Raw genomic sequence first — 14,570 nt, forward strand, 5'->3', positions numbered from 1 at the left:
CAGAAGTCTTCTCTCCAGTCCTTAACCAAATTATTACGATCATTGGAAAGATACTTTTTCCCTATTGTTAGTATGGATGTTTAAACGTAACACCAAATTTTTCAGGTACACATGATGAGAAAGTATCATGCTTTCAGTTTGTAACATTATAAATAGAAATGGCTTTAAGTACTAATTATTTTTTCCATCACCACTTATCTTCTATTGTACTATCAAATGGGGAAGACTTTTGTTACAGAAAAGATAAAGGAAATGATGTCAATCTGAGCAAAACACATTAACTTTTTCAATTTTTAGACTGTAAGTACATACATTAGCTAATTTCATGCTTTTCTCTATGGTACAACCAGAACTGTATGTCTGTTTCAAAATGGACCAGCAAGTAAGAATTCAGCATTCTGAATATTCAGAAATGATCTGTTAGGTATACTAAAAAATCAATAGCTATATATATCTTGGTTATTTTCAAGCGAAATATTCCTGGTAAGAAAAATACCTGAAATTTTGGATTAAGATTTGTTTCTCTAAAGATTCCCTGGCAAAACGCCAGAGTAAACAACTTACCACATTACAATGTATATTTATATATATATTAAACGGAAACTAATCACCAGATTCAAGTAGAAGCATTTTTGAAGATCAAAGTAAGCTTTTTATAAGAGTCTATATTAATCTAAATAAAAGTGCCATTCAGAGTTTTCTCAAGGTCAACCAATAAACATCTAAAAGAGTATAAACTAAAATACACTCAAATGTGTGCCATAAAAGTGCCTGCAAACTAAAGTAGTCCTACTCTTTCAAGAAATATATATTCTTAAATGTATGTGAACTATCTTTAAAAGAGAAAACATTGAAAACAGACACATTTGAGAATTCCTTATGACTCCCCAATAAAATGACATTTAACACATATCTTTGTTTCTAGACTTAAACCAAGACACAAATGAAAAGAGTTAATATTTACTATTATAGCATTGTGCTAATTTCTATTTCAACAAAAATTTACATAAAAACATTAAGTGATTAGATATTTGAAAATTATGAGCTTCCTTTCTTTAAAGGAGTCTATGAAGTGCCAATACCTTAGAATATAGCCTAATACCTTTTTCGGAAGATGCCCCTTCATTCAGGATTTGGATTGCTCGTCGAATATCCAAGTTGAACAATGCCACTGCAGCAGCTCTCTCCCACTCCCCTTCTTGTACCAGGGAGTTCAAAAATGGCCCCACATCTACATCCGTTCCTTTCTTTATCCACCCACAAAGTTGTAAAGCTAAGATTCTCTCTTCATTTAAATTCTGAATATCAGTTTGCTTATCCAACCCACTCCAATTATGTCTGCTGCTTTCCACCATTCCTAAAAACAGAAAACATTTTTATATTGTTTTGTTTATTGTTATTTTAAAATATATTTGGAAAAGAAGTCAATTTTACAGAGAAATAATTCAACAACATATTTCATATTTAGACTATTCAATTTCTCAGCCACAATTTTATAGCATAAATGTGAAATATGTCAAAAATAAAACATATTTTACATGTTTCTAAGTACAATGGCTTCTTGAGTTACCAAAGAGCTAGTGGAACAGGAGTCAATGTTCAGACAGAAGAAACTGTGTACTTCCGTGAAGGCTCCCTGACCACTTAATCTAAGATAGGTACACCTGTTACTATCTAACTCACCACCCAATATTTCCTCTATTTAGCACTTAACCTAATTTATTTTTCAGTTTCATCTGTTTTCCCTCCAGGACATACACTCTAGGAAGGCAGGTATCTTGTCTGTATTATTCACAAGGTGTCTCCACTGCCTGAGATCAGTAGACGTGCTCTCACTCTCTCTCCCCTCTCTCCACAAATACATGAAAAAATGAAATCACAAACTTACAAAGTACTCTGAAAGTTTAAGGTAGTACCAAAATGAAAATACAATAGGAATGATTTAAAGGTGATCTTTCCCCTTACTAAATCATGAAAATTTTTATTCTGATTCTTTTTTTAAAATTATTACAATAAAGCCTTACTATTCTGGTAGCATCATTTATATTGCAATCAAGGCAGTTGATTCTAATGGGAAGGTAATTTCACTTGGGATAATACCTGGGGCCAAATAAAGGCAAAACAAAGATGAAACTTAAGAACTCTATTACTAATAACCCAATTCTTAAATGTTCTAGGAAGTTTTACCATCAAAATTGCCCTTGTGTAATTATCTGTCATTTGAACAAAAGGGATTTTCAGAATAAACTGAATTATGTATTAGGCAATGTGAATGTCAAATGTTACCAACTTTTTATTTTTATAGTAATTTACATTTGTAATTTATTTTAATTTATACAGAAATTATGTGTTTATATTACATGTATAATACCACAACTATACATTTGTAAATAACTAGATCAAAAGCAAATATACAGGCTTTTAAAATTCTTAATTCCACTTGCTGGTTGTAGACAGAATTCTAAGTAGGGCTCAATGATTCCTGTTCCATTTACCATACTCTTATATAATCCCCTCCCTTTGATCACAGGTGGAAATCTGTGACTTCCTTCTCAACAACAGAATACAGCAGAGTTTTAAGTATTTTGCAGATGTAATTAAAACTCTTACTTTACTCATTTCACTTTAAGTGAATAGAAGTAAGATTAACCTGTGGTGGGCCTGACCTAATCAGGTGATCTTCCTTTAAAAGAGAATCAGCAGGAGAGAAAGCTCTTCCTGGTCTTTAAGAAGTAAAAGTTGCCATGCTGTCGTGTTTGTGAGGCCATTTGGCAAGGAACAGTGACTTTTCTGCCTTCTCCATCCCCTTTATCTAATTAATCATTAAATTTTGTCTCACTCTTCAATTTATCCACATTTCTTTAGCCCTTCTGCCACTGAGTTTGGTAAGGACACTATCACTTCTTGCCTGATTACTGCAGGCTTCTCCCTGATATTCCTACTATCTTCCTTGATCCCCTTTCCAATTCATTCCATACACAGTAAAATCTGTCACACTCCCCGTTTTAAAGTTTACCCTTAGTTTTTCCTTCTTAAAAGATGATAAACCTCCCTTTCTAAGTCTTTCCTGAGTTAGCCCACTGCTTACCTTTCTAGCCTTCATTCTTTCCTCACTTCTCTCATGCTCTGTTTCAGCCATACTAAATGTACTATGCTCTCTTCCCTCTAGTCTAGACTCTCTGCATATGCTGCTCCGTCTGGGCCTCTTCCTAGACCAGTGGTTCTCAACTTTCCTAATGCCTCCTAATACCGTGACCCTTTAATACAGTTCCTCATATTGTGGTGACCCCCAACCATAAAATTATTTTCGTTGTTACTTCATAACTGTAATTTTGCTGCTGTTATGAATTGTAATGTAAATATTTGATATGCAGGATGTATTTTTCATTGTTACAAAGGGGTCGTGACCCACAGGTTGAGAACCACTGTCCTAGACTTATCTCTTCTAAGAAATGAAATCTTTTCTAGATACAATTGCCTGTTCTTCTCCTCCATGTTCTAATTGCCTGTTTATTTTATTCTGAATTAGAAAGTAAGCTCCTCAAGAGCACAGATAATACTGATCTTGCTCAATCTTCAAGAGGGAAAAGATTTATCCCTCTTATTGATAATTATGTCTCCATAGTCTAGTATAGTTCCTGACACCTAGTGACCATGTAATATTTGTTGAATGAATGAACTTAATTCATTCATTATAAAAATTAAATACAGTAACATGGGAAAGGCAACTACTTCACAGTAAGTAATCATATATTATTTGTTACCAAAAATTAAAGTTTCCCGTGTACTCCAATAAGCTTGTGCACTAGATTGCTGTGGACAAGATGGCTTAGTGTGTTGACTTACTATGTTGACTTGTTAGAGATCTAATTAGAAGAGGTACTGCCAAATAAATTAGAAGACTAAAACCTAGGACTGCCATCTTTGATAGTAATTTCTCTACTTTTTACCTTTGAGTGGTAGAAATAAAAATATAGATTTTTATTTCTTTTTTTTTGAGACAGAGTCTTACGTTGTTGCCCTCGGTAGAGTACCGTGGGGTCACAGCTAACAGCAACCTCCAGCTCTTGGGCTTAGGCGATTCTCTTGCCTCAGCCTCCAAAGTAGCTGGGACTATAGGCGCCCGCCACAACGCCTGGCTATTTTTTTGTTGCAGTTTGGCCAGGGCTGGGTTTGAACCTGCCACCCTCAGTATTTGGGGCCACAAAAGATTTTTATTTCTTTTGCCACAGGTGCCGCCCTAGATTTTTATTTCTAAGACAAAACAAAAAGCTAAAAATCTAGCAACAAGAGAATGAGGAACTCTTTTGAATGGTAATCTTATCATTTTATTCTGAGTAAAGACTACACTGACTCAAAAGTGGGATACTCAGTTGTCTCTACTGTACCAGAACACAAAGATATTTAACTTTCTTCCTCTGCTTTTCCTCAGAGATAGTTTGTTGGCTTTTTCCTAAAATATATCAAAATACAACAAACACCATAATCAACCTCTGAATTACTGAGAATGTAATGTGGCCTCACCTACTATAAAAAGTATTATAAATTCTATAAACTTGGTGTTTAATTTTTTGCAGCACTATTTCTAAAATTATGAAGCATGGTATTCAGGTTAATTCATGGGGGTGATACAGTATGTCCACCCTTTTATGTATGTTTAACAACAGTTTCTAACAGAACTCATTTATTTTACCTCTTATAATAAAAGTTACTTTTAGTAGAGGGCTAATGAGAGAACACCAAAATGAAACAGATCAGGTAAGTCATCGACTGCAGATTTCAGTGATGTGTGCCAAAGTAATCTGAAAGTCCTCAGGGGGAAACACAACACACTATAATAAATGTAACTGAAACACTTACCACAGTCTATAAAAATTATAATATTTTGTATTTTATATTATGTGTAAAGTACTGATGCAAGTCCTATAAAAAAAAGTTGGATTTACTACTTCTACTATTGTTCTTTGACTAAATAACGCGAACTACTTTTCTAGCAGCTCGATTTGGGCCCAAATTTGACTACCAAAGCAAGAGAACAAATCCTAGGTCACAGACATACAGGTTGCACATTCCCAAATCTGAAAATCCAGAATCTAAAATGCTTCAAAATTTGAAACATTTTGAGCACCAACATGACACTCAAGTGATGCTCAATCTGCAAGTATATAATGCAAATATTTCAAAATTTGAAAAAATATGAAATCTGACAGTTGGTGTACGGTGTTATCAAGCCATTCTGGATAAGGAACACTCAGCCTGTAATTGTAACTTATTAAATCAATTCTAATAAAGAAAAGAACAACTGTTTAAGCCAGTGAGTGAAAAATAAGTTTGGTTTTTGTCATTGTTTTAATTTTAGTTTATCAACTTCAATCTTAACATTAATTCATACATTAATTAATATATTCACTAATTTATCAAGGACTATTTCAGGTCTGGCTCCTTCAAGTTAGGCCATACTTCATGTCATAGTTATAATCCTTGCCATCAGATGGCTCAAAGAAAGTACTGGAGCAGCAAAATAAAAAGGGTTCTTCTTTAATTAGAGATCTTTTGATGTCATTTTTAAAAAGCAAACTGCTATGATATCCAAAATAACAATCAACATCCTATAAATTATCTATAGGATAATTTATATTAGTATAAAACCTCTCAAGGTGGATCTTCCAAAAAAATAATACTGAATAAATGAATGAATAGACTTAAGGAAATCAACATAACTTCAAGGAACCAAGACTCACTGCAAAAAGGATTCTGGACATAAATACAGTTATACATTTCACACAATTCACTAAAATATCTAACGGAAAACCAAAAACAAAAAAAAAAACAGTTTACGTACACAATCCTGAAATAACTAGGTGATCTCTACCAAATTATTGGGGACAAAAATAACAGTACAAAAGTCTCAAACATTGGAGAAAAGAAAATGGAGTTTTCTTACCCAAAGATGACTTTACAATTGATTTAATTCCTGCATAAACCAATGATCCTTTGTTGCCTGGAGATTTCTGATCCATATCTTCTGTGTACTGCTTCATAAGTATTTAAATGCATAGGAAATACTAGTGACGATGCATAATAAAATATTTAAATGCTACATTTAATTTGATTTAGAGACAATTCATAAGTAGTACATATAAGGTGGTTCTATTCTATTGTAGAGACAGATTTTTCTTCCTCATACAATCTACAAAGCAGTACTGCAAGTTTAAGAGTTTTAAACAATTTTACTTCATAATTTTCATATTATGGAACTTGTATTTGGATATAAAACGTTCAGCATTATTTACAGACTTTCAGTAAATTTCAAGAACATTTCTACCTGATTCACTTCACAAAATTAACAATGCAAAGGATATAGTGCAGAGTATACCAGAGTGACTTGAGCTGTGGATCATCATTTCCAGCTAAAATGTGGTTTCTCCATACCTGTTCTGTATCAAGTCCATACCTCGACAAAGCCCGAAGGCGCATCTTTGTTGCTATATCTTTTTCTAAAGAATTATCACTTTCTTCTTCTGCACATTCATACAAGTGACGACCACAAGCCCACATTAAAGATGTAATTGGGCTCCAGGCAAGAGATATTCTTTCAAAAACAGTAAAGTCAGACATTGTTCGGTTAGGAGTTACTACTATCATTCGATTTTGACTTGTTGGATGCCATGCGAAGGAAGCAATGTAATTGTCACAAGGTTGCACACTTCTTTCAATTATCGTGGGTTCAGTTTCATCTCCAATGGGAGTGGGTGTATGCTGCATATCATACAATCTAATAATATTACTATCCCGTGTTAAAGTGGCAAGTAGACCAGTCCTCGTTGGACACCATGCTACTTTAGTTAAAGGCTTTGGCTGTTCAGTCAATGTCAAAACTGGCTTCTCAAATTTTCTAAGATCCCATATTGCAACCTGACCTTCATAGAAGGAAGCTACACGATCATGGAAGTACGGGTCTACTGTTACCCCTTGAACAGCTTTTGTATTTACAAACATCTTTTGGCTTGTATTCCGAAGATCAAATATGGCGAGGTTACGATGCATACCAGCAAGGAGAAGCTTCTGGTCTCGTGGAAGCCAACAGAGAGAGAGACAAGCATCATTTTGTCCTAATTCATAAAGTGGTTTTGTTACTAACAATGTTGTTTCAGTTTCACCTGCTGAAAGTCTTACTTTTTCCATGGGAACTATATCAGGAGTATATTTGCTGCATATATCCCATATCAGCACTGAAAAGTCAGCTCTGTGTTTATCTAGACCAGCAGCAAGCCAGTTACTATCCAGAGGATTCCATGCGAGGGTATTGCACTGTCGTGCATGTTTTGGAACAAATTCTTTTCCTATCAAATCTTTGAATTTTGAGTTATGATCCTGACCAAGACTTGTAAGTACAACTCGACCATTTGCTTGTCCAACTGCTAGGAGACATTCAGGATCATAATTGAGATACCAGGCAACACATTTCATATACGGTGTGTCTGAATTTATTGACAGTAATGTCGCTGCAGAGTCTTCAGATAAACGTAAAGATCCAGCTTTGAGTTCCGAATTCACAGTAGATTCCACATGATAAAGACTTAGTTCTGAATCACATACAACAAATCTATCGACCTGGTGGGGTGCCCACAAAATATCAGGTTTGGTTCCACTCATGTTTATTGATGTGCTCAGAGCCCAGTCAGGTCCATTCACTGAAAATGTGAAAAATAAAGAAGGTTTTAAAATGTCAACAAAATACAATTCTTAAATTGAACAAATATTCAGAAAGTTGGGAAATGCTCTGTACAAGAACCTTCTTTTTCAATATATTTATATTTCTTATTTCCATCTGCTATGAATTCAAGAAAACATTTATTGTTACAAAGGAAGAAAGAAGAGCAACTACTTCCTCTAATAAAATGAGCTGGTAGGAATCTGAGAATCCCATACTGGCTTTATTTCCCATGTTCAGTTATCTTTATTGCATTGTTATTAGTACCTTCAGTTTAACTTCAAAGTTATGATAACTTCAGTGTAGTTATTTATAAAGCAAATTTTTAAGTAACATCCCTTTGAAGGGATGTTGAAAGCATAATGAATCATGCTCTGGAGCAATAGTTTAGAGCAGCACTGTCCAAAAGAACTTTCTTCAATGATAGAAATATTTTATATTCTTGTTGCCATTTGGCTACTGGGCACTAGAAATGTGACTAGTGCAAAAAAAAAAAAAAAAAATTTTTTTTTTTTTTTGTAGAGACGGAGTCTCACTTTATTGCCTTCAGTAGAGTGCCATAGCAGCACACAGCAACCTCAAACTCCTGGGCTTAGGCGATTCTCTTGCCTCAGCCTCCCAAGTACCTGGGACTACAGGTGCCCGCCACAACGCCCAGCTATCTTTTTGTTGCAGTTTGGCGGGGGCCGCGTTGGAACCCACCACTCTCGGTACATGTGGCCAGCGCCCTACCAACTGAGCCACAGGCGCCGCCCAACTAGTGCAAATTTTAATTTTAATATAAGTTGCCACATATGGCCACCACAATAAATAGTGCAAATTTAAAGTACAATGCCATACTAAGAGGTTTCTTCTTCAACAAGAAGCAGCCTTAATATGGCAGAATAAACATCATATTGTATTCAGCAAAAGTGAGTTCTATTCCTAGAAATTAATTGGTGTATTAGTTATATTCCTAGAAAAGGTCACTGTTGTATGTGGGAGATCTTTGTTTTCTCATCTATACAATATACAGATGTTGGTTTAAATTAGTATTTCCCAAACCTCAGTCATATACCACCTGTGCTGTTAATATTTCTCTTTAATAGACTCACTTTTAAAATCTGCAAATTGACTTTAATCTCATCATAAGGTCCATGCATCATGGGTATGCTATGCTAATTGTACTTTTTTCTAACATACACTAAATAAACATACAACTATTAAAAATGCTTGATCGTGTTTTTAAATTCATCCTGTTTACAACCAGTGACAGACACACACACTCTGGGAAAGTGAATCAAGAGATCATGAGAGCCCCCTTCAGTTTTCAATTCTATAAACTTTGAATTTCAAAAATAAGATTTTTAAAAAATTGAAGTCTAGCAGAAGCACTATAGTTGAAAAGGTTTTAATAATAATAATAATAAAGGATGCCTACAAAAACTTAAATGTCTGTTTTTAGCTGAGGCAGGCAAGAGGTTAATAGTCTTCATTCAAAACAAATGAACATACTTAAAATCTTCACTGCAACTGTTATCCATACAACCAGACTATCAGTTCTTAGAGGGCAAAGCTATGGTTCACTTATCTCTCTATCCCCACTACCATATATAGATCCTGGCACAGACTCCTAATAAAGATAAATAAATAATTCAAGTCAAACATAATTGCTTTACCTTTGGATCCCTTATAAAAGTTTCAGTCAGAAATTACCAGTCTAATATTTCATAGACTCACAATTTAGAAAATTAGGAAAAACATTTAAGAATTCTTACACTGGTTTTACTTCTCTAACATTTCTGAAGTCCAGGACCAATCATTTCAATTATATGCTTATTACCATCCTCAATTTTTTCATTTCCTTGCCACTTTGGGTTTGCCTTTCCCCAACCCCAGATCAGCCTAATTATCTACCACCTTGACTCCTCCACTCAGGCTGCCAAGTGCTGCCAGACTGAGGACAGTCTCAAGGCTCTGCCAACTGATTCCGTAAGAAAATAAGGTATACAACACGTTTGGTCTAGGGTGCTGGCTCAGCAATTCTTTTATTCATCTTTCCACTCCGGTCCTTCGGAAATTAAGCTTTAAAGAATACCAAAGTGATTTTTTTCCCTTAACTCATAACTATACCAACAAGGATCAGAGTGATCTTTTTACAACACAAACTTAACCGGGTTATCCAATCCCTGCTTAAAACCCTTAAAATGATTTTCCACCCCTCAATGTATATTGAGTTCCAAATCTTTAATATAACCTACAAAACCCTAAATGCCTTTGGCCTCTACCTAACTGTGCTGGCCTCATGGCACACGATTCTCCTTGCCAACTGTGTTCTAGCTACACCGTCCTTCTTTTCAGTTCCTGGAGTATACTCATTCCTCCTCCAACACAACACTGCTCCTTTGCAAATGATGTTTCTCTGGGTGGAGCATCTTCCTTTCTTTCCTGGCCAAGTTAACACCTGCTCAACTTTGACATCAATCACCCTTTATCCATTTCCCACCCTAGGTCAGGTTACTTAGACAAAGTTTCATTAAACAATGTTTTCCTTTTAAAATCACCCATGTCTGTCTCTTCTACTGTATTACAAACTCCTTAATAGCAGGCAAAATAGCTTTCATTTTCCATTATACCTCTAGTCCCCAGCACAGTGCAAGGCACTTAGTACATAGTTAACAAATATTTAAGTAAATGTATGTGTTGAATGGTCTCACTGACACTTCTCACAAATGCTATCTCCAAGTTTCACCCTCTACCATTCCTACCCCGTTTCCCCGAAAATAAGACATCCTCCGAAAATAAGACCTACTTACAGGAAAGATAAGACGTCCCCTGAAAGTAAGACCTAGCGCATCTTTGGGAGCACACCTTAAAATAAGACACTGTCTTATTTTCGAGGAAACGGTATATGTCTCCCACCTTTTTTTTGTTCCATATTTATGGAGACCTTCTAAAACAAAACACTTTTCTTGTGAATACAGAAGCAGAGGGTAGTAGATGGTGCCTCCAGCTAAGAGCAAGAAACCCACTGTCAGAACTGGTTTCAATGATGGGCAAGAGCCCCCAAATAAGCCATACTAACAAGAATACTCTAATAGACTGTCTTTCATTTATTCTGTTAACTACTGATTGGTACCTTCTCTGATCTATGTTCCAGGCACTGTTAAAACACTGAGAGCACAGCAGTGAATGGGACAGATAAGGTCCCTGGTTTAACAAAGACTACATTCTAACAATAAAGTTAAGTCCAATCTTAAAAATTTATGAATGAGGAGGAAGAGAGGCACCTCATGTAACAGGAAGTAGCTAAGACAGCAAAGATAAGGAACACATACTACCAAGTAAAAATCCATACTCCCATTCTCACAAACAGAGGAAATCTCTTAAAAGGAGACATCCGGAGATCTGGCCCATCTTCCTATCCCACTGAAAGATAAATTCTTAAACAAACATACTTTTTTTCTAGGCTTCCATTTCACAGCCTTACTCTTTATAAAGTGGTTTGTGATAAGGAAACCTGATGCCATGTGGAAAAATCCAAAAACAGAAAGTGTTATCATCATTTTTAAAACTTTTGATTTACATAACTCTCAATGGAAAATTATCAACACTTCTTCTGATGTCATGCACTTGAAGTATTTATATTACCATCCACAAAATCTGATTATAGCTATTTATACAGAATCACAGAACTAGAGAGTTTCAAAGAGACTAGCAAATTCTCATTTCATGTGGGAATAAAGTGAACACCAGATGTTTAGGTGGTTGTTCAACCTCTCTTGACTTCCATCCTAGATTACCACATAAAGAATCAGCTACATAATTTTTTTTTTTTTTTTGGAGACAGTCTCACTCTGTCAACCTGGGTAAAGCACCATGGCATCACAACTCACAGCAACCTCAAACACTTGGGCTCAAGTGATCCTTTACCTCAGCCTCCCAAATAGCTGAGACTACAGGTGCCAGTGATAACACCTAGTTAGTTTTTTTTTTGTAGAGACGGGGGTCTCACTCAGGCTGGTCTTAAACTCCTGAGCTCAGGTAACCTCGGCCTACTGGAGTGCTAGGATTATGTGCCCAGCCAGGATTATTTTTGGCTAAAAAATAATTTAAAAATTTCAAGGTGGTGACAGCAGACGATTGGGTTCTGTGCTACTTATTATGAAGTTAGCCCTATAGAGGTGAATCTAACCACTCTCTTAAGAAAAGTGTTCACAATCTAATACATACTATGGATGGATCCCTGCAAATAAACACTCATTCCTAGGAATCTGGTATAGAGTAAAACCTGGAGTCAGAAATCCTACAGCCACTCACTAGCTTAGACTATAACAAATCTTTTAATACTTCCAAACCATAAAACTGAGACAGAAGCTATCCTATTCCCATCTCACAAAGTTGTGACAATTCACTGAAATAAGGCTCCTGCATCACATGGATGCTATTATTACCACCATTCCCTTAATCAGCCATGAAGTCAAAGTTTTTTCCAATGTTGGAGCCAATGAAAAACTGAATGCAGAAGGGAGTGAGGTTTGCAATAATTACAGCTTATATGCAGATTCTCACCTTCAAGTTTAATAAGTGCTTATTTCCCATCCATGGTTTCTCAGCAAAAGAAAGGCATGCTGATTCCAAGTTCATCTCTGGAAAATGTGTAACAGCACTGTCCAAAAGAAATACAGTGTGAGCCCAACTATTTAAAAATTTCTAGCAGCCACATTAAAAAGTAAAGATATATATGAAATTAAATTTAAAAATACATTTTATTTAACCATATCAAAAATATCATCCTTTCAACACGTAATCAATGGAAACTAGTGAGTTTTTTACATTTGGGGGTACCAAGTCTCAGACAGCCAATGGGTATTTTACACTCACAGCACATCTTGATCCCACGTGGCTACTGGACAGTGAAGTCCAGGACATTACAGTAATACTAAATGTACAATCACATGCTTTTAGTTGTTGTCTTCTACTTTTCTTACCATGGAAAATTATGGGAGCAGTTTCAATAAAATTCTCGCCACCACCATCTTCAAGGAGAGGCACTGCACGTGACCGAATTTCCCTTAAAATATAAGTTACACAAAAGGCCTGCAAAGCAGTCATTTACTAAGCAATTTAGCAAAGCCCAAGGAATATATGAGAGGCTTCATTCACCCTCCTAAGGAATTTTCATTACTCATATTTGAAGAGACCAGAGCTCACCGGGAGGCAATTTAAGTACAGTATTTACTAGGGGAGAAGTGAAACAGAGCATGTTGCTATTCCGAGTAAAGCACCCATGTGGGGACGACTCCCACGCTGCAGACACCTGGCAGAGGCCGGCGTAGGAGACCGGGACACGGCTCCGCACCACCCCGCCGCGACCTCAGCGCCCCGGGAGGTCTCCGCGCGCCCTCGGGCCGCCCGCAGCCGCCGGGCTCCCGCCGAGGCCCGAGCGGCCAATCGGCGCGGTTATCATCCAACCGTGCGGAACGCGACGGCCCGCTGAGCCTCCTAGAGCCGCCTCTGCCTCGGCCTTTCGACTAGACTTTCTCAGGCCCCTCGCGGGGGTCTGCGGCGCTCCAGAGAGCCGAGACGCGGCCGGGCCGCACTCACCGACCTGAGGTGGCCGCGGTGGCAGTTCAGCCGCCGCACAGCCGCTTCCGGCCTGGGCGCCGCCCCTCCCGCCGCCGGAGCCAGGACGCGAGCAAGATGGCTGCCGTGGCGGCGCGGTCCGTGACCGGGACCACTGACTGGGCTGGGACCCACTATCCCTCCGCCACGCTTCGGGGACGCGCCAACGCGCCTCGGCCTCGTAAGGGGAGTTCCCCGCCTGCGAGCCGCGCCCTCCTCACGGAGTCGCCCCGTCCCGAGGCGGGATCACTGCCACGAGGCCCCGCCTTCCGCCCGAGCGCTTCAGCCCACCCCTCAGGCCCCGCCCCTGGGGCGCACCCGCGGGATCCCCCAGGCTCTCCGGCTCCGACGGCTTTTCCCTGCCTCAAAGTCGCGTTTTCAAGCACGTTAACGTACTTTAGCTCATCTGATCAGTTTTACTTTCTATTAAAATTAAATGCAGGAGGGCGGCGCCTGTGGCTCAGTGAGTATGGCGCCGGCCCCACGTACAGAGGATGGCGGGTTCAAACTCAGCCCCGGCCAAATTGTAAAAAGAAAAAATAGCCGGGCGTTGTGGCGGGCACCTGTAGTCCCAGCTACTCGGGAGGCTGAGGCAAGAGAATCGCCTAAGCCCAAGAGCTGGAGGTTGCTGTGAGCTGTGACGCTACATCACTCTACCGAGGGCGATAAAGTGAGACTCTGTCTCTAAAAAAATAATAATAATTAAATGCAGGCTATGTAGTAGAAGATCCAAGGTGTTTGATTCATGATGTATTCACACATTGACTCATTCCACAAATTTGCCTTGAGTACCTACCTACCTATTGTGTACCTAGCACCTTGCCGGAATGCCGGAGATACAGGAATGAGATAAAAAGGGGTGGCTATAAGAGTAGTAGACTGCTGGTACTAACAGCTGCCCAGGAGGTTCGCCTGCTGGGGATCAAGCAAAGCTTCTTTGAGGACCGCTAGGCTGAGCGAAGAAGAGTACGGGAGTAGCCGGGGAAAGGGCTGAGGGACAGAGAGGAGCTGCAAGATAAGGAGGGAGCTGCAAGAGAAAAGCCTTCCAATAAGGAGGGAGCTGCAAGAGAAAAGCCTTCCAGGGCTGGGGAACAGCAAGTGCGGGGACAAGAGCGAGGACAGTGCAGTGGGGTAGTAGAAGAGCATGGAAGAGTGAACAGAGAAAGCGGGGAGAGATGCTGGATTAGAAAGGCGTAAGAAACCAGCCTAGTGGATTGGATGGACTTTTTTCTAAAAGCCATGGCGGAGTCAT

At 38.4% G+C, this 14,570-nt stretch overlaps 1 protein-coding gene across 1 annotated transcript in view; it reads right to left on the reverse strand.

Moving 5' to 3' along the window:
- Window positions 1-13,290, reverse strand: part of MIOS (meiosis regulator for oocyte development) — a 36,047-nt gene extending 22,757 nt beyond the window's left edge. The window contains exons 1-5 of the mRNA XM_053553653.1: window positions 12,685-13,290; window positions 12,266-12,362; window positions 6,363-7,694; window positions 5,945-6,043; window positions 1,103-1,357 (exon numbers count right to left, since the gene is read on the reverse strand). Coding sequence (XP_053409628.1) covers window positions 1,103-1,357; window positions 5,945-6,043; window positions 6,363-7,656 — 1,648 coding nt within the window. The 5' untranslated portion in view covers window positions 7,657-7,694; window positions 12,266-12,362; window positions 12,685-13,290. The remainder of the gene's footprint in view (window positions 1-1,102; window positions 1,358-5,944; window positions 6,044-6,362; window positions 7,695-12,265; window positions 12,363-12,684) is intronic.
- Window positions 13,291-14,570: the final 1,280 nt, after the last annotated feature.

Source organism: Nycticebus coucang, chromosome 11, assembly GCF_027406575.1.
Source record: "Nycticebus coucang isolate mNycCou1 chromosome 11, mNycCou1.pri, whole genome shotgun sequence".
Taxonomy (NCBI): Eukaryota; Metazoa; Chordata; class Mammalia; order Primates; family Lorisidae; genus Nycticebus; species Nycticebus coucang.